The sequence below is a fragment of the Salvia hispanica genome, chromosome 1 (assembly GCF_029641045.1).
Source record: "Salvia hispanica isolate PSC_SH4W2 chromosome 1, Shi_PSC_v1, whole genome shotgun sequence".
Taxonomy (NCBI): Eukaryota; Viridiplantae; Streptophyta; class Magnoliopsida; order Lamiales; family Lamiaceae; genus Salvia; species Salvia hispanica.
In genome coordinates, this window is record NC_142692.1 from 64,029,339 (window position 1) to 64,048,897 (window position 19,559).

The 19,559-nt window shown below is 36.0% G+C and overlaps 2 protein-coding genes across 5 annotated transcripts; both read left to right on the top strand.

The window, feature by feature from the left end:
* The first annotated feature begins 1,348 nt into the window (after positions 1-1,348).
* LOC125222754 (ENHANCER OF AG-4 protein 2-like) lies at positions 1,349-13,580 on the top strand. 4 transcript variants are annotated; one of them, XM_048125541.2, is made up of 13 exons: positions 1,351-1,711; positions 3,280-3,356; positions 5,301-6,612; positions 6,724-7,037; positions 7,130-7,631; positions 8,632-8,740; positions 9,052-9,164; positions 9,242-9,429; positions 10,538-11,210; positions 11,312-11,789; positions 12,248-12,346; positions 12,438-12,523; positions 13,344-13,580. In XM_048125541.2, exons 1-12 carry the CDS (start codon positions 1,601-1,603, stop codon positions 12,500-12,502), a joined length of 4,041 nt encoding a protein of 1,346 aa, XP_047981498.1. In that variant the 5' UTR covers positions 1,351-1,600; the 3' UTR covers positions 12,503-12,523; positions 13,344-13,580. The 4 variants fall into 4 exon arrangements, with proteins under 4 accessions (XP_047981499.1, XP_047981498.1, XP_047981496.1 ...); XM_048125539.2 differs by having other exon boundaries at positions 1,352-1,711; positions 5,301-7,037; XM_048125540.2 differs by having other exon boundaries at positions 1,353-1,711; positions 5,301-7,037; positions 12,251-12,346.
* Positions 13,581-14,605: 1,025 nt separating this feature from the next.
* Positions 14,606-17,726, top strand: LOC125222761 (uncharacterized). The gene is made up of 3 exons (XM_048125552.2): positions 14,606-15,645; positions 15,948-16,081; positions 16,571-17,726. The coding sequence occupies exons 1-3, from the start codon at positions 15,448-15,450 to the stop codon at positions 17,364-17,366; spliced, it is 1,128 nt and encodes a 375-aa protein (XP_047981509.1). The 5' UTR covers positions 14,606-15,447; the 3' UTR covers positions 17,367-17,726.
* The last annotated feature ends 1,833 nt before the right edge of the window (positions 17,727-19,559 follow it).

Sequence of the window (19,559 nt, forward strand, 5' to 3'; positions counted from 1 at the left end):
CATAATTATTTAGTTATTGCAAATAATTAATGAAAGCAACTTCCTAGTTCCCAAATGTCTAAACGTTATTTGCTTTTGTTGGAAATTGGAATCTATCTCAATCATTGCAGTTTGACTCGTGTGAACTATAAAAGATTTAATTTCATAAAATTAAATAGAGTAATGTAGAATTGTTCTACATTTGAATAGATAATCATTAGGGCTGGGGAAGAATACCGGAAAAAATGATATATTGCTCGTATCGTATTGAAAAATATCAAAAAATTATCGAATTTTCGGTATATCGTAATTTTTGATACGATATGGTATCGTATCGTAAGTTTTCGATACGATAACGATATTAATTTCTTTATATCACGATATATCGTTTTATATCGAATATACGATATATATCGTATATATATAAACATATTGAAAATTCAATACATATTGAAGTTTAAAATTATAAATATATATAAATCCATTTAATTCATTCATATATTTAGAAAATATATATATATATATATATGTGTGTGTGTGTGTGTGAAACCCTAATAAAAACACTATTTATTTTATTGTGTTGAAGTTTTATTAATTTTTGTGTTATTTTTCAGTTTTGAAATTATATTTTTCGATATATAGGTATTCGATACAATAACGATATTTCGATATATCGTATCGATCTTACGATATATCGAAATATTGATACGATAACGATATTGATATTATCCGTATCGAAAGTTTCGATATATTGTTCGATAATCAATATATCGAAACTTTCGATATGATAACGATATGAAATTCTTTCATATCGATATTTTCGATACGAAACACGATACAACATTTTCGATACGATATATCGTATCGACCCACCCCTAGTAATCATGCTATATTTATTTTTTTTAAACCGACTTCAAATGAATGAGAAAAGTAAAGTAAAGTTTGTTACTTAATATGAAGTTAAGAAATTAATTAATGTGTTAACTAATCCAAACATTAGATGATAAATTTTTGTTAATCTTATAATCTCTCGGTCACAAAGTAAATGTTACATGTGATACAAAATTTAAGACGATTTGTACGTTAAGTAGAGAGAGAATATATTTTTATATTTTTAAAATAAAAAAATTGGTAGAGACAAAACTAAAAAAAAAAAAGAATAGTTATATTTTTCCAAGAAGGAGAGAGTATTAATTTAAAAAGACCTAATTTTTTTACCCATCTAATGTATACAGAGAAACCTAGATCTACACTCCATTTTAATCGAATGAACCATTATTTAACTTAAATTTGATTATATAAAATTAAAATTCTGTTGAATCCTATGACCTATCAATGGGTGTATTTATGAGAGCTCCATAAATAATTCGAATGTTTATTCACCAAACCGCCTATATTTTGTACTGTCATCCATTACTCCATTCTCAATATTCTCTTTGTTAACGTACAAAAATCACCTCTTTTCCTTGTCCTTTTGATCGGCGCCCGACTGCCGGAAACTGACGTCGTCCCGGCGAACTACGACTTTTGTTAACTTGTGTGTATTGGGGCCGCCGGTTCTTGCTCAATCACAGGAGGAAGCGGCGCAAAATTCTTTTGGGGCCGTGGCCTGGTTGGGAGCATGGCTCCCGGGCGGAAGCGCGGAGGGAAAGGGGCAAAAACGAAGAGCGAATTGAGTTTGGGAGATCTCGTTCTTGCCAAGGTCAAGGGATTTCCTGCCTGGCCTGCCAAGGTACATAGCGATTAACGTTTAATCCCTCTCTTCTATTTATTTTTACATATTTTTTTCGCTTAATTTTGTTTAAATGTTGCGTTTTGAGGAATTTATCGTTGTGGGAATTTTGATTTTTCATTGTCATCGCATTCAATTAGCTAATCCCTTTTATTGAGAATTAAAGATGTATTACAAGCAGTCTGCTTGATGTAGGTAATGCATATGAGGATAGCATGGATGAGTTTATACTAGTCTAGGGGGTCAGTTGGTGTTGCAGAGTGTGAGGTTTGATACTTCTTCTAGAGGATTACTTGTATACATATATAACATGGGGCGGCATGTAAATTGGGAAACGATTTAGGGTTTAGAGCGAAATATAAGTGGAGGGATTTAGGGTTAGGGTTGATGAGAGGGTTATCTTGATGTGTATTCGTCGAGGTACCACATTTATGGTGGTTGGTTTTCAATGCCTTTAGTATTTTGTTTCTGTTAAAGTTTTTTTGTTTGAGCTAGTATATGCTGATCATCTGTAAACTTCAGTTTTGGGATAATGAAATATGCGTCTACTTTTAAGCTTTGCACTTCAGCGCATATATGTATATACATATATATGGATTATGGGGTGATTATTATAAGTCCCCTTCTTATCATTAGTATATCAATCCACTACAGTAAGGGATTGTTTGATATGGAACCAAGAAACTAGGCCTACAAAAAAATTGAGATAGCCCATCAAGCTAGTGTGGGAAAAACCTTTTATTTTTTCTTGTTTAATACCTGAGAAAGCCTAGTAGTGTTTTCTGTGATTGGACTTTTTTTTATCCTCGATTAATTGTGCTTATTTCATGACTATTCTGTTCCCCTACCCTAGAAGATTGCGCAAAATTCCTCGCACCGAAATTGTAATGAACTAGACTTCCTTATCTGGATGCGTTTCCCAAAACAAGAAAATAACCAGACCAAACTGCTAGGAAAAGGTAACTGCCATAAACACAAGCTCAATTACTCGGTCTTTATCAGGCCTGTGGCTTTTTGCGGGCTGCATAGAAATAAAAACCATAGTATCAAACAGTGAAAAATAATAAGTTAGCACTCATTTCCTTGGCATTACCCAGATATCAAACTTGCCCTAGACGTAAAATTACTGAAGCTGTTGCATAATTTACTGCACTGGAAAGGGAAAAATCGCGACCTCCATAATTCGAACCTAAGAAAATTTCATTTTTTTGCGATTACAGTAAATTGCACAACAGATTCAGTTATTTAAATTTTACACAACAGATTCAGTAAATAGTAATTACACATGGGATGATGGGAACCAACAAACCATACGAAAGAGACTAATTTGAACCCTCTACTATGTATATATATATATATTATATATGTATTTGTAAATGATTCTACTCTTGATATTGGCCATTGTACTTCTCATGAGCATTTGGTGACAATGTTATATGCTTTTCTGTTGTATTGTCATGCGTGCAAATTTTATTCAAACTATGGATTGTAGTGACTTGAGATTTGTCTTGTCTATGTTAATTGCTTCCAGTTTTCATTGATTGGCCTTTCATGGTGTTAAATTCCAGATTAGCAGACCTGAAGACTGGAAGCATGCTCCGGACCCTAAAAAGTATTTCGTGCAATTTTTTGGTACAGAAGAGATGTGAGCACTTTCTCTTATTTTCTTCATGCATGTATTAGTGGAGTTAATGGCTAGAGATCATTAGGAGCTTATCTTTATTTCTATAAAACCTACAATTACTTTGAGAATACTTAAACCTACAGTTACTTTGGGAGAATACCTTTTTGAGTTTTTGTAATACTTGAAAAAATGAACTGTGCCTGTGCTCCAAGTTGCAAGGCCTGTTATCTTCTTATTGAGAAAGTTTCTTTGTAGTGTCAACCTGTTTTAAAACAGTTGGTCATTGGCTGGGTGATATTATGATTCTTATCAACTGGGTGATCTAGGAGTTTTGTGGCCTTTGTGTAGCAATGGACATGACATTATAGGAGGTAAACATATGAACAAGCTACAGGGAGCTTAATAGTCTGCCAAGTAGTTAAGAGAGAGAATTTGGAAATTTTGGGTGTTGCTTATGTTTCTGGAAAACTATTGTATATTTGATTTGGTTCTCAATCAAGGAAATAAATATTAAGTGCCAATTATTTTCTGCAGTTTCAAGAAGAATTGCGATACCGCCCCTCGTTTAGGAAGAATTGTGTTTGGCCTAATCATGCATTGTACTCTGACAAAAGCTTAAAATCAACCTAAGATCATGAAAGCATTGGTTTTGTTCCAACCGTTTTTTGGTGAGTTTTAACAAAGAAAGGCAAAAAATTCACCATATATCATCAACACCAGGTTTCAACCATGCAAGCCTTATATGAGCTGCCTCTTGTTATCTTATAATAAAATTAGTTTAGTTATCAGTTCCTGTGCATTTTTTGATTCTTCTGGTGGAAGCTTAGGAGTGCTTTCGTAGATTAACTTTTTAATGAACATCTCGGATTGATGTTCATAACTGGTGTAATTGGACCTAACTTAGGTATAGCTTGGGTGTGTGTGTGTGTCCGTCAATGAGGATTTGTCTTCTTCGCACGTCACTTGGTTGAATATGATATGTAGCAATTTATAATATCGTCTATTCACAGAGAATGGTATTCAGATTAGGCTCTCTCTCTCTATCTAGTTTTAGCTTTTCAGAATATGATGACTCAACTTATGAATTATTATGCCTTATGAGTACATTGAGTATACAGCTTTTTCCCTTTTTACCTTTTATGAATGAACTCTATATTGATGTTAAGAGCCATGTGCTGTATTTTCTATTACAGTGCAATCACATCTGTCCCTTCAGATATTTCCACTTGCAGTTTTTCATCTCCCAGCTACTTTTGTCCGCAAGGATCTTGTATCCTGGACCGATATGAATGCTTGATACTTTTCATCTGGTGTCTAAACTTGTCAAATCATCATATTCTGGCAATATTTGTTTATGTTTTTCGGCACGTATAACTATTACCATTAGGTCCCTGATTTTGATACATTTTCGAGAATCAAATTGAAACTAAGTAACTGACACAAAAGCACCTTCTGGTTGGTTCACTTATTGTGTTATGATTCATTGAGTTTTTCCTGGTAACATGTACAAAACTTGAAAGTAATCACTAGCTGCTTTATCAGTAATGCTCTGTTAAATGATGTTTTTTTGTGACATTCTTATGCTAATGCTCTTACTTGCACAAATCAAGTGTATTCCACTATGTTTTCCTTCTATTTGAATTTTTTCTAAATCTTGTTTATATACATTACTTATCATTGATCATATATAGTGATTGATGTTTGTGATTCATCTCTTTTTTCTTTAATACCAACTAGCCCCAGCATATGGCTGCTGTCAGTTAAATATCTGATCTGGAGGATGCTTTTAGATTCATCACAATAGCATCTATTGACTTTGCTTGAAATGATCTTACACTTGTCAGTCTACTATTCTTCTAAACCTATTTTGACATTTAAAGGAAAATGATAGGATTGTTATTGGTATAATGTGAGGAACAAAGTTTTTTGTATTGTACTTGGTGGTCTTACTTTCTCTTTTGACAGAGCTTTTGTCGCTCCTGTGGATATCCAAGCGTTCACAAATGATACCAAGAGTAAACTGTCTGCTCGATGCAAGGGTAAGACAGTCAAATATTTCGCCCAAGCTGTGGAGGAAATTTGTGAAGAATTTGAAGAGTTACAGGGTAAAAGTTTAAGTGATGCAAGGGATGATAGCAATGCAGATAAACTTGCATCTGAGACACATTCAGTGGATACAGTGGCAGGTGACGCCTCAAAGGTTAGTTCTGAAAATGGGAGGGATAATGAGGGACTGAACTGCAAATTAGAGAGAAAAGGGCCGAGTGATCTAGACTTTGGGTCAGAGCATTGTTCAGATATACTTTGTGAAATGGATAGTCAAAATGTCAACCCTTGCTCGTTAAACGATACGAGCCATAGTTTGTCTCCACATCCATCTTTGGGTGAGAGGAATAAGTCAAGTACAAAATTTGCTAATCCCGTGAAGGAGACAAATGGTGACCAGAGTGCATTGACGAATGGCCACCAACCAAAGCTGGCAATGGATCATGATGGTGCAAAGCGCAAAAATAGTGATGTGGCTATACCACGTGAACACAATGAAGATGGTGTACAAATAAAACAGGCTTCAGGTGGAAATATTAATCCTGCAGATAATTCAAGATCAGATTTAGGTACTGGCAGTAAAAGGACAGGAAAAAAGTTATTGAAAGGGAAAAAGCATCCAGCAGCGGTAGATGATGGTCGGGTAGATGCTAAAGCCATTACTGAGGGAAACAATAAAGTAATCTCAAGGAAAAAGATGAAGTTCCAGCATGATCAGGAAAAGCAAACTTCTCGGACCAATCAAGCATCACTTCCTCCCAAAATGGATGACATTGAGGGTAAAAGGTTAAAATCAGGAGGGAAGGTTGAGTACAAATCTTCAAGAGCACAGCTAAGTGCAAATAAGTCCAACCATTCTCCTGATGAAGATGATCTCCCTCCACCAAAGCGCCAACGACTAGCACTTGGAGTGATGTCCACTTCTACTTCAAACTCTGAAAATAGACAGGGAAACTCTACATCACACAAAAATAGCTTGGTGCATCCGAACAAGGTTCAATCTCCAACCATACAGCTTCCAGCAAAGAGGAGAGCTGTCCGCCTATGTGATGAGGATGAGGATGATGAATTACCTAAAACTCCAATTCATGTAGGATCTACCCATAAGGTTTCTGTTACTCCCCGAGTTTCAGATTCCAAAAATAAGAATGCTAAGAGTGGGGAGACACATGGAAACGGTCATATGGCCGTGAGGAACACAGGAACACTCATGGATGAGTTCAAAGATCAGGTACAATCTTCTCAAGTATCCAATAAAGCTTTATCACCAACTGGTCAGCAAGGGATGGAAAAGAGCACTCAGGAAATATCAGCTAAACATTTATCTCCCGTTTTTCCCCAGCTAGTCACTGAAAGCATCCCCTCAATGGAGGCTAAGCCAGTTTCAGGTTCTCCCAGGAGGTCCCCTCGATCTGTTACTGCTTCCAGACCACTAGCTGATTTACGGAAAAAACAGTTGACCAAGGCACCTGCTAGTGTGAACCAGAATAAAGTTCCACTGGGAACTAACAGTAGCCTTGCTACAGCAACTGAAAGAAGTAAACCGGCTTCTTCTGTTGAGATAAAGAAAACCACCTCAAGGCCCGACTCCCAAATCAATGGTTCTATCCATAAAGTTGGAAACCAAGACAAAAGTGTTACCTCACACGGTGAAAGGTAATTAGAAAGTTATTGGTTTTCTGGATCTAATTATCTTTCTCATTTTTGCATATCTATCACCTATGTGTCTCAGGGTCTGCCTTTATCAGGTTGGATGGTGGTAAAGTCACCATGTTAAATTTGCCGGTTGATTTGTCGATTTCAGACTCTGCCATGTCAATGAAAAATCTAATTGCCGCTGCTCAGGCGAGAAAGAGAAGAGCAAACTTGCATAACCCTAATGGAAATCCTTTGCATCTATTGATTCATGACGCCGACATGCTTGGCCTTAACCCAACTGCTACCTCTGCTGCATTAGCTGTTGATACTAGAAACATACTTCAAATCGATGTGCAAGACCATACTACTTCGCCTTCCTTTGATGTTCGCCAGTTGCCATCTACTAGTGGACATGAAAATGAAGACCTGGAGGAAAGCAGGGTGAATTCAGGCCATCAGGCATCGGGGAGTTCTTTAAGTGGGGGTACTGAGGCAGCTGTTGTTCGAGATGCTTTTGAAGGGATGATTGAGACGCTATCTAGGACCAAAGAGAGCATTGGTCGTGCAACTCGTCTTGCAATTGATTGTGCAAAGTATGGGATTGCCAATGAGGTACATCATGACTGCAGATCATTTTTTTGTGTTGGTCTTCTAATTCGACATTCGACATTTTGTTTTTCAGGATAATGTTTGACCCATGTGTTAAACAGTTAAAGTGTGTCTAGCATCTCTTGTATTTCACTTTTATTTCTTCATCAGTGCTGCAGTGTATCTTCATTTGTCTTGTTGATGAGTTTTCCCTGGTTGAACTTGGCCCAGTGTCATCATATTTCATATATTGTATCTGGTTAGTTACATAATCAGATTCTCCTTTGGAATTTTTTCTTTACTTGATTCCTATTTCTTTATGCATAACATAATGTAGTTACGATCTTCTAAGGAGTAGCGGCGTGCCAGGTAAATCTAGTGATATGATATCAGCCATCTTGGAAATATAAGTTGTCACATGTGTGGTTAAGGGATTTGTTAACAGAGGTTCCGAGAGAATGTTTACATAGCTTTAGAAGCTGATTGTTCCTTATTGTATTTGTTGGCTTTAATTTCTAATTATGGTGACTTAGGAAAGGAATGTGATAAGAACAATTTGGTTATTCTCACATCAACGAGATTTGAGTTCTTGAGGCTGTGAATAATGAGGAGTCACATATTCTAAACAAAATGATTTGAACTTAGAGACTATCTGTATTTATCACTGTCCCCTTCTATATGAATTAAGTTTTGTGGTTTTGCATTCTTAAGCACTTTAAGAGTTTTAAATACTTTTTTGCAGGTTTTTACTTTGTTGATATCACTTGCCAGGATTTCTACTTAGTAATGTAAACTAGGCACTCCTGTATCACTGGTAGCTTTTATATACTGATTATGACATTTGATTCTTAAGAATGAATCTGGAAGTAGCTACTAAGTATGGTAATTTTGCTTATATATGTGAGGACAATTTTATGTAATATCCAATTATCCACATCTGCAAAGTTAGCCTAGACCTAGATTGAGATGCAGGTAGCAATACAACCATAAAATCTGATGTCACAGAGCCACTGATGTGTTGCAGGTTTTAGAACTTCTCATCCTGAAGTTGGCAAATGAGCCAAGTTTTCATCGCAAAGTGGACCTCCTTTTTCTGGTTGACTCTATAACCCAGTGCTCTCATAGTCAGAAAGGTATGGGATTGTTAAAAGTTACATTACTATGCAAAATACTTTTCTTCTCTCACAGACAAAAAGGGACATGCAATCCCACTGTACCACACCATTCTCTTATGAGTTACGGTAGACGTTAAAGGCTTTTTAAGCACAGATCATTATCACAATAATCATATGCTGTTTGTCAAATACATACATCCCAGCTTGCTTCTTCTTTGGCTGTTACTCCATGTTCTTTTGTTTCAAAAAAGTAATTCTGCCGTTTCATCATCTATTTCCTTGCTCACTCATGTGAATCCATTTCTAAATCCTTTGTAAATGACCTTCAGGAATTGCTGGGGCATCTTATATTCCTGTTGTTCAAGCGGCATTGCCCCGTCTCATAGTAGCTGCTGCTCCACCTGGAGCAGGTGCTCAGGAAAACCGCCGTCAATGTCATAAGGTGACTATATTAAATGAAGGAAACTATGCAGAGTTGCACCCTCGGTACTTGACAGTTCATTTGCAAATCTTTTTCAGGTCTTGCGGTTATGGCTTGAGAGGAAAATTTTTCCAGAATCTGTCCTTCGCCGTTACATGAATGAGCTAGGAACAGATAATGATGGTGGAGCTGCAGGATTTTCTCAGAGACGCCCTTCCCGAGCTGAGCGGTCCATCGACGATCCTATAAGAGAAATGGAAGGCATGTTTTTGGATGAGTATGGGAGGTATAAACTATGAAGTTTACTCATTGCCCTCCTAGCAATTCTTTATCTTCTATTTCTTCTCCTCTGTTCATGCTTATTTGCTTAAGCTTAGGTGTTTCTACATGTTTGTGGTATTTTATGGCATGTCTTTCTATCACTATTTATATATTGCCTGATGTCATATAGAGGTATTATTTCATATTGTTTTAGGAGATTTCTTGATAGCTAGGCATGTTTATTAGAATTTAAACTGCTAACTTGCTTATAAATCCAAGATGAATTTTGTTACACTAGACGCTCAATCACATTTTTGGGTGTCGGAGGGTGTTGGAGGATAGTGAGCCCCACTCAAGCCAAGGAACTAAATAGATTGTGTGGCTTCAATAGAATCTCACACTTCTCGACTATGTGCTTCCTGAATGCACCTATGTCTCAATGAACAAAATCTAGGTGATCCACATATGTCTTAGCACTTCAAATCCCTAAGAGTTAGAAGTTTAATTAGTAATGCTCCAGGCCTCCAAGAAAAAACCTACACAGAAGGAGAGATGGGAGAGTGAATGTAGGAAGAAAAAGAATTAAATTGTGTGCATCAATCACTAGAAGGATCTCATTTGAGCAAGTATTCATGCACAAGAAAAATTTCCCTAAACAAGAACGACAATCCCACCCATATTTATCATTTTTTTACCTAAAACCATATTCACTTTCCAATCATTGGGTCAAAATTCTAAAAGATAATGTAGGGGTAGATAGGGAGAGTAAGGGATTTGGCAATCCTTAGTCGCTTAACTAGTTTTCACTATTATAATATTTTTATTATCTGTGGTTTGTGTTTGGCACGTGTCTAATTGAAATCATGACTTCTGAAATGGTTTTAGTAGGCTTGTAACTTTTTAGTTTAATGATATATGAGCTCCATAGTTGTACTCATTTATCTATTACAGAATTTGTGATTGAGGATTATATGTTATAAGCATTGATAAGAATGGATTCTAGTTATTGCGTGGGGTATTAAGCTATGCATGTGCTGTAGCTAGTTTGCCTTGTCTTGATTCTTAACTGGATGTATTATCTTAATTCTGGATTTTTCGGATACAATGGTCATTTACTGTTCTGTTGGTTCCAGCAACACCACGTTTCAGTTGCCTGGGTTTCTATCATCTCATTTGTTTGAAGAAGATGATGATGAAGATGATTTTCCGTCGATGTTATACAAGGAAGGTGTAGATACTCCACCATCTGAGCATAACCTTGCAAGTAAGGATCCTGAACACTGCACTGTTACTCCAAGTGACCGGCGCCACTGCATATTAGAGGATGTTGATGGTGAGCTTGAAATGGAAGACGTTTCTGGTCACAACAAGGATGATAGAATATTAATTGTCAATTGCACCTCTATCATTGCTTCACCTGAGCCGAATTCTGATATAAAGATTAGATCTGCTTCTGAAATGTCTGAGTTGCTGCCTTCTCCTGAGGGTTCTCCACCATTACCACCTGGCTCTCCTCCCATGACTCCTCCTCTTCCTGCTTCACCACCTCCATTATCCCCATCCCCATCACCTCCACCCCCACCTCCACCCTTATCATCGTCATCTGCACCATTACCCCCACCTCCACCACCACCTTCCTCACGGCAACTAATTCCTCCACCACCTATTGGTCCTCCTCCATATGTTCAGTCATTGCCACCTCAACCTGCATTGATGTCCCAATATGTGTCTCCAGTTCAGTCAACTTCTCAGCCTTTAGTTTTTCACCCTCCTCCATTACATCATGAGATTGGTGGCACACCCAGTGTAAGTCATGTGGCTTCCAGAACATGTATGTTTATCAGTTTATGTTGATTCAGTTATGTTACTCTACAGTTATGTGAAGATTGTGAATTTTGTAATTCCAGGGAAATCCGCCTGTCCATATGGTTTCCAGTACTCAAGGGTCCCATACTGAAGCACCTAGAGGTGAAATATATTCACAGCAGTCCTCTTTCTTCTCTCCAGCTGCAGGCTGCAATGCACGAGAGCATGTTGGATACAATTCATCAAGGTCTGTTGAATATGGACAGAATGATCCATGTATTAATCACCAAGCTTCACAACAGAGACAACATTTGCCACCTGGTACTGCAACATTTTCCCAAAGACCGTTGCATCCTGATGCCCGACCTCCACAAATATCTGCCCATTTCTCATATTCAAATACAGTCATCCAGCACCAACATCCCCCTTATCCATTGCAAGTATATGCTGATGTTCCTATGAGGTTTTCTACTGATGAACAATGGCGGATGCCAGTAAATGATTTCAAAGCGGATCTTCCTTGTGGGGGCTGGAGTGCTGGAGCCCAACCATTTTCTGGTCAACCTTATTCGCATGAAGGTACAGGTTATATTTTTGTACGGAAGTAAATTATCATTATAAGTTTTAGTCATTTTCTGCCTTACTTTCAATATTGTATATCCTCATTGAAATGTCTTGAGATATCTTATGGGCTAGAAAGGCTTATGTTAACCAACTAAATCTAGAAGAAAGCATATGAATATAATAAAAGCTCCGACTCTTTAACCAGGAAATTATTGTTGTATTTAAATAAATCTCATTAGTGGTCCTTTTACCAACAACTGGACGATTCAACTTTCACGCACTGCTAAAAGCACCTAAATTCTAGTTTGAGTTAGTATGCACTTTCAAGAACTAAAGTGGAGTATTCTTGTTTCTTCTGTTTCCTGAACTTTTATCCATAATTGACTAATGACTTAAATCTTGGTTCTCACCTAAAAAAATAGTTGAAAAGTCCCCACTAGTGAAACTCATTTTGACAGCATTTTGATTTCTAGCAGGTTACTTTGGACCCCCTTCAGAAAGGGCTCCTGCAAGTGCCATTAATTTCCGGCCTGGTGGAACAAATAGTCTACCGCCAGCACCTCCAATTCTAGGTGATCTTACTGCTGCAGATATTTTGAATTTAGCTACCTGCAAAAATGCAATTTGTGTTGTTGCTCAACCCTCTTGCTGTATTTGTCACAGTTCATGGTGTTCCAATGATGCCTTGTAGGCCGGACATGTTAGCTGTCAATTGGAGGCCAGTATAAGGCTGACTTCTTGGATATGTGGTGAGTTGTTAGTCTTTTTCCCTTTCAGTTAGACTAGCCAAATTCCCCCCAGCAAACGTTTGTCAGAAACATATAAATACATGTTAAGTGTTAACTATATATTAATAAATCAGTTCAACAGGAAAATATGTTCAATATAAATCTGGCAGTCCTGATTATCATGTTCTTAGGATGGCAGTATGGAGCTTAAAGCAGATCATCTATTTCTCTCTGTTAGAATCTTAGAACACTAATTGATGAATCCATTGAATCAGGACATTTAGCATTAACAAGTGAAGTAGTTCGAGTTTTACCTGACTGAAGATGCCATTTAGCTGATATTTATAATTTTGCACTTATAGCTGCATCATGACTGGATGCCAGCCCTTTGGAATATTCTCTTTGGTGTTGGATAGTGATGCATACCATTTTTTTAAGGAGAAGTTTTATTCTTCCAGGCTCCAGCTGCATGAAGATCCTGAATGAGTTCTAAGAATGTCTGAAAATATATTTGTTATGTTAGCATTGGGATCTCAAGTGGTGTGTAACAGGGCAAGGCTCATAGACTAAATTGCATTTCCTCATCTTATACCAAGCAAATTTTGCAATTGAACAGTTTTGCACTTGTTTTCACAAAGACTATCTGGCATCATTTTGTGAGTAGAGAGATGTATATAGACCTGTTCTTTTTCTCTGAATAATTTTTTATAAGATTCTACTTTACTGTACATGCCCACTTATGCCAATGTAGTGGTTAGGCTTGGTTGTTTTAAACTAGTCACATCCAATCAAAAATCGAATGGTTGCATGTTTTCTCATCTTCCTCTTTTCCTGGTTATAGGCTGCCGAGCGTGAGGAATTGTCCCAAATAATCCACCTAGATCAAGTTCTAGATCACAATGTGGAATTTTGAGCAGCTATGGAGAGCCTTGGCAGGATTGTTTATATTAGATTTTTTCCTGACAAATGCATCCCCGTACACATACTCCTAAAGTGTAAGCCATTTTTCTTATTTTAATTGACGCTTGTAATTATTTATCTTATTATCCAAATTTAATGGAGGCTACAGTTTCATCTATGCTACTGCAATCAAACCCTTCCTGCTGTCCTGCTTTTGTTGAATTTGTGTCAATTGTCTTTTATGCTACTCTGATGCACACCAAGTGAAAGCAACACTGCCAGAATATATAGGTTTCAAATTTAAAGTTACTGGTTTTGAATATTTAAGTTTTTAAAAGTGGGGATTTGATTCCTGCTGACTATGCTAAGCGGATTTCATTTCATTTAGTTGTTAATATATGCCTAACGAGAATCCTCGAACTAATTTACTCATTTTATTTTCTCCCCGCACAAATTTCTCTTGACTTTTCTACGTGTGGTCCATGCTTGCTCGGGTCCTAGGATCGTTAATTTTGCCAGAAATGCCTTAGCTTCTTTGCAATACTATCTAGAAGGCCCTTAGAATAATTAGTGTTATGCTATTTTGGACACACTTTGCATAGTAGGCAATGAACTATAAATGGAAGAAATAAATCTAATCTGAGACGTTTCGTTGGCTGTGTTAAGCATGTACTAATATAGTATCAGTATGTCATTTTTGGCTTATATGATCATAAATGCACTACTGTTTGTTTCTATACTTTCTGTGTGTATTACTATAATACCTTCTTAAATTATTCTCAGTTATTCAGATATAGTATCTCTTTTTAACTGTCAATTTATTTCGTTTTGTTTATAGATATTTGTGTTTATTTATAATTTGTTAAATGGAAAAAATAGGATAAATATATCATGATGTAGGAGTGATGGCCTGTAAGGATTCAATATAATGAAATGAAGATGTAGACCTTACTTAATGAAGTTGGAGCACTGAACTTAGCCCATATCTCTTTCCATTTTCCGTTATTTTGCATAACTGAATAACATTGTTATTGCTATTTAGGTTATACTATAAATATATCTTCAAAATTAGCAAATAAATTCTCTAGTTGGTAAATTTGAAAATGATGTCGGCAGTGATATTTTCTTATGCAATTGAGTACTACTTAAATTCTATTTCAGTCATTTTCATTCATTTATGAAATAGCTTTAGATCTCATGAACTATTGAATGAAAATGATGTATTCCATAAAGTAGGATTGATTTCATGTTTTAGTTTGAAGGGAACTGGTTAAAGCTGAGCATATGATTGGTTGAATTTTGTGGATAAATAAATATATTCTGGGAATAACGTGTATTGTGATATACTACTACAGTACTACCACTACCATTTTGTGAGAATCTTGAAATAAAGAAAATGAGTAAATTAGTTATTATTATAATATTTTGTGACAAAATTGAAACGCGGAAAGTTGTCGGTGGGGCGTAAGAAGCCAAGCACCACCTATACTTTATAAAATCCAACGCAACAATTCTTGACTTTACATCTGTATTATTTTATTAGAATGCAATCATTATTTTTTTCTTTTATAATTAACTACTACTTATGTATTCGGTGAGAATTCAAATCTTTTACTTTATTTATTATTGACTACAAATACTGGACTTTTGCTTCGACATCATTATTTTAATATACATGTCGAAGCTAGTTACACATATATTGTGATTATAATGAATTACCTAAAATTCAAAGTCAAACAAAAAATCAAATTAAATTCATTTTTAACTGAAAAAAGAAATGAAATTAAAATAATAAAAAAGGGAAATAGAGTTCCACTTCCATATATAGCAACAGTAGAGATGAGAGAGAGAAATTGACAATAGTATCTGAGACTGAGTCAGATCTGCAAACGCTGGCTCAGCTAAATTCGTTACAGAAATTTGATGAAGGAAAACGGTGTATGCGTATGCGATTTTGATTAGTTTCAGAATGAGTGGATTTCAACTCTGGCGCTAGTTCAGGTTTAATTATTTTTTTATGTTTTGAGTTTATCGGTTTGGGGATTATGGAGAGAGAGGGGTTTCTGGGAATGAAGGAAACTAGTGCCGAATTATACCGTACTTCGCCGACGAGATCAGTGCCGATTTTTCCTCCGCCGTCTTCTGCCGTTGCCGTCGGTGCTAACGGTGGTTTAAATTACATAGTCCACACCGTGTCTAAGTACGACACGCTTGCCGGCGTCGCCATCAAATACGGTGTCGAGGTATTCATGGATACTTTTTTTCATTATTATCATCCTTTTCTAAGTTGATTATAGTCCAATTAACTTGTTCGACTCCGTCTAGGAACTTTCTAGTTTTCTATGTGTGCGATTTCTGTACTTTGCTTGTGCTCCGTGTAGTTATTCGGCTGCAAACTCATATTATCGTTCGAATTCTATCTTCTTGCTGGAAATGTCTACTTGTTTTCGTGGTTCGCTCCCAATTTCGTTGGAATTTCATAAAATAAGCCGAAATGCTTTGTTAAGCTTGTGTTCGCTGTTAAAATTTTTCATATCTGCCGTAGGTTGCTGATATAAAAAGGCTAAATGGATTGGTGACAGATCTCCAAATGTTTGCCCTTAAGACAATTCAAATCCCACTTCCTGGGAGGCATCCCCCTTCGCCTGTCTTGTCAAATGGCCACAAGACTCCTCCGCGGTACATGATTTGTTCTCATTCTTATACATAGTTAACTTTCCTGAAATTTTTCAAATTTCAAACTGTAATAGTGTATCTGGTATTCATGTCAGAACAAGGACTAATCATGCCATCGAACCTGATACTTTGTGTTCAGTTTATGAACATGCTATGATATTTTTAGCTGATCTCTATGTTTGTTGGGTTAATTGAGGAAATCTAATGGAAGAAGAAACTGGTTGTTTTCAATTTTTAAGGCTGTTAGTCTTACTTGATCTCTGTATTTGTCTCATTCTAAAGGATAGATTATCTATAACAGTAAGTCTATTCCTCCTGGAAACCTATACACAGTAGTTTACATTTCTTCTGTTTCCTCTTCTTTTCTTCTGTGCCCATTCTGTGTGAGCTTTCTAGCTCAGGCATTGTAGTTGAGCAGTGTCGTAGTGATACCAAACAGTAACATATAGTTTAGAGTTTGATCAAGTAGCTGAATTTGGTGTCCACTTGCAGGCCAAGCAATACTCAACAGACATTATCAAGTCGTAGACACTCAGATTTATTTGATTCATTTTCATCATTGAAATTGAAATCTGCTTCCGAAAAGAAAGTCTCTCCATCCATGAGCAGGATGCAAGATTATTATGGAATTAAATCAGCACACATAAAAGATGCTGGAGAAGGCTGTGAAATGGCAACATACAAAAAAGGGGGAGCTCATTATCTAGAGGATGGGCCACTTCTTAAATCATCTATTTCTAACCCACCACTTAGCCATTATAGAAAGTCAAAAAGTGCAGCTGATTGTTTAGATTCAGAGAATGGCAGTCTCATTGATCAAGATATCTTACAAGGAGCTGAAAGTAATGGCTCAGCCAAATGGATTGATAAGTTGGTAAGACGCCGTCAAAAGTCTGATGCTGATTTTACTTCAGAAAAGCTTTTGAAGGAGGAAAACAATAGTGGTACTGCAATTTCAGCTATTACAGGCAAAGGCTTGGCTCTCAGGCCCAAGTCAGCTGGCCGTACAGCGTCACTCGAAGCTGATGGTGAAGTAGGAGGGTTTAACCCCATTCCTGTAGGGTTGGGGGATTCCTTCCTAAATGATGACATTAATGGGGTAAAGAAGTCGCCAAGTGTATTGAGTTTGCAGGATTCAGACAACGGTGCCTTGTCATCCATATGGCCGACATCAAAGTGGAGTTTGAAGCAAGATTTTCAGGCTCTTTCTGCTGCAGCCATGACTAGCCCAATCTTTGATGGATTGTCCAAGCCTTCTAACTGGAGAAACAAAGCAGCAGTCGATTAGTTCATTCTTCAACATCCAATACTACAAGTATTCATTGAGTGAGAAATAGCAGACAAGTATTCTGGGTAAATGAAGAAATGAAAAAATCGGATATTTGTCAATTTATTTTTGGTCAAATGATTCTGTTCTGCCTTGTAGTTAATGCCTAGAAGAAAATGAGCTGGGAGTTGGAGAGCCAAAAGCTTCCAGTTCATTTCTCAGTTGAGTTAGAGGGTTGCATAAATGCATCATGGAAGCTAGATAAAGAATTGTATATTTACATTGTGAGAGAGAAAACGAATTCGGTATACATGTATTTACTCGTGAGAAACAGTTTCTTTGAAATTGTGATTAATAAATAATTTTAGTCTGCTTTCTGTCTTCGAGTGTCAAGTTATTACTCAATGTGAGGCGGTGGAGAATACATGGGAAAGATCCCTTTTGAACGATGAAGTCGAACGCACTAAAATATTGCTGAATAGCAAGTGGTGTTTTGTTGGTGTCATCTCATACCCTATCACAACCACAATCATAAGTCATACTGCACTATACTTAACGATTTATGATATCATCATTTATCTTCTTTGCGAAATGTCTTATTTTGTTATTTTGATTCGTCAGCGATTTGAAGTTTCATTTTTTTTGCTACTTTGTGATCCACTGGACGACTCCATTTGACCAATGTCTATATCGTCGTAGAACTTTGCATTGTCATTCATTATTTTGTGTCTCGTCCACGTACTTGAAAGAGATCCTTTTTAAACGCTTCGAACTTCTTTATTCGAATATCTGTTTTGCTTGAGCCACTCTACCATACTTCCTACGAATTGTAGAAATAGTCAATGACTTAAAGAAATATCGTTCAGCACTGGCTCTTGCGCTTTCAAAGATGGTTGAAATCTTGCATTTAGAGGGGCTTGGTTGGGTTCATGCTCTTTGATTTTGTTACGTGAAGTGTAGAAATAGAAGATTTGGAAGAGATATAAAAACTTGGAAGAAAACTAGACGAATTGATGAGATATGAGAAATGAGATAAAGGAAATATATAAATAGAAAAATAATTAATACTAACATTTTATAAATAGAAAAATAAAAAATAAGTAATACTAACATTTGCAAATTGGTAAAAAAGAAAAAAAATAAAATAAAATTTAAGAAAGATATTATGGTCGAAAAAGGGAAAAAAGACAAAATGAAGTCAATGGGAGCACAGTGACCGACAGGCGTCACACACGTGACTGGTCGAGAGGCCATGCAATTTCGAACATGTGAGTGTGGAACAAATTACCCACTCATAGCTATGATCTGTCTCGTGGCTGATGGCCCGCAACCCTTCCTCCAAGGGTATTGCTCCATTTTTGCACCATTGTGGGTGCCCTTTATAGAGAAAATATTCAGTGGTCCTTCCACACCACCATGGCACCATGAGGTATGGTGGTGTGTCCAATCAATTATTTATTGACAAATAAGAGTACAAAAAGCAACACATTCATTATACTACTTTTATGAAAAATTGCATAATATAAATATGGAAATTACTACTATATGGTATATTGCATATCTATTAATAATAAATAAAAAAAAATCATACTAACACAGTATATTCTTTTGGGTATGAATTATGATTATCTTTTTTTCTTATTTATTAATATTAAACTATTGAGTAAACGTATAATCATGTATATATGCACATAAAATAATATTAAAAAATGCTCTAGGATTACATTTTTTATTGCGATACATTTTGGCTATTATTATTATTATAGTAAGTGCAAATATAAATATGAAATATGTATAGAAACTGAAAATATATTGGTAATGTCCATCTATGCAATTGTTCATGAAAGTGGTATGTTTCCTAATAATTGAAAATTCTATATAAATTAAAATAAGTATGCCAATAATGTAATTTTTCTATCCTTTTTTTTTGCATATACATGATTATACGTTTACTCAATAGGTTAATATTGCAAATAAAATTAAATTATGGTCATGCTTTATATGTCTAATATATTTATTTATATACATAATAAATAAGAAAAAAAGATAATCATAATTCATACCCAAAAGAATATACTCGCAAGAGTTAGTATGATTTGATTTTTTTATTATCAATAGACATGCAATATACCATATAGTAGTAATTTCCATATTTATATTATGCAATTTTCCATAAAAGTAGTATAATAAATGTTTCCTAAATAATTACATGTC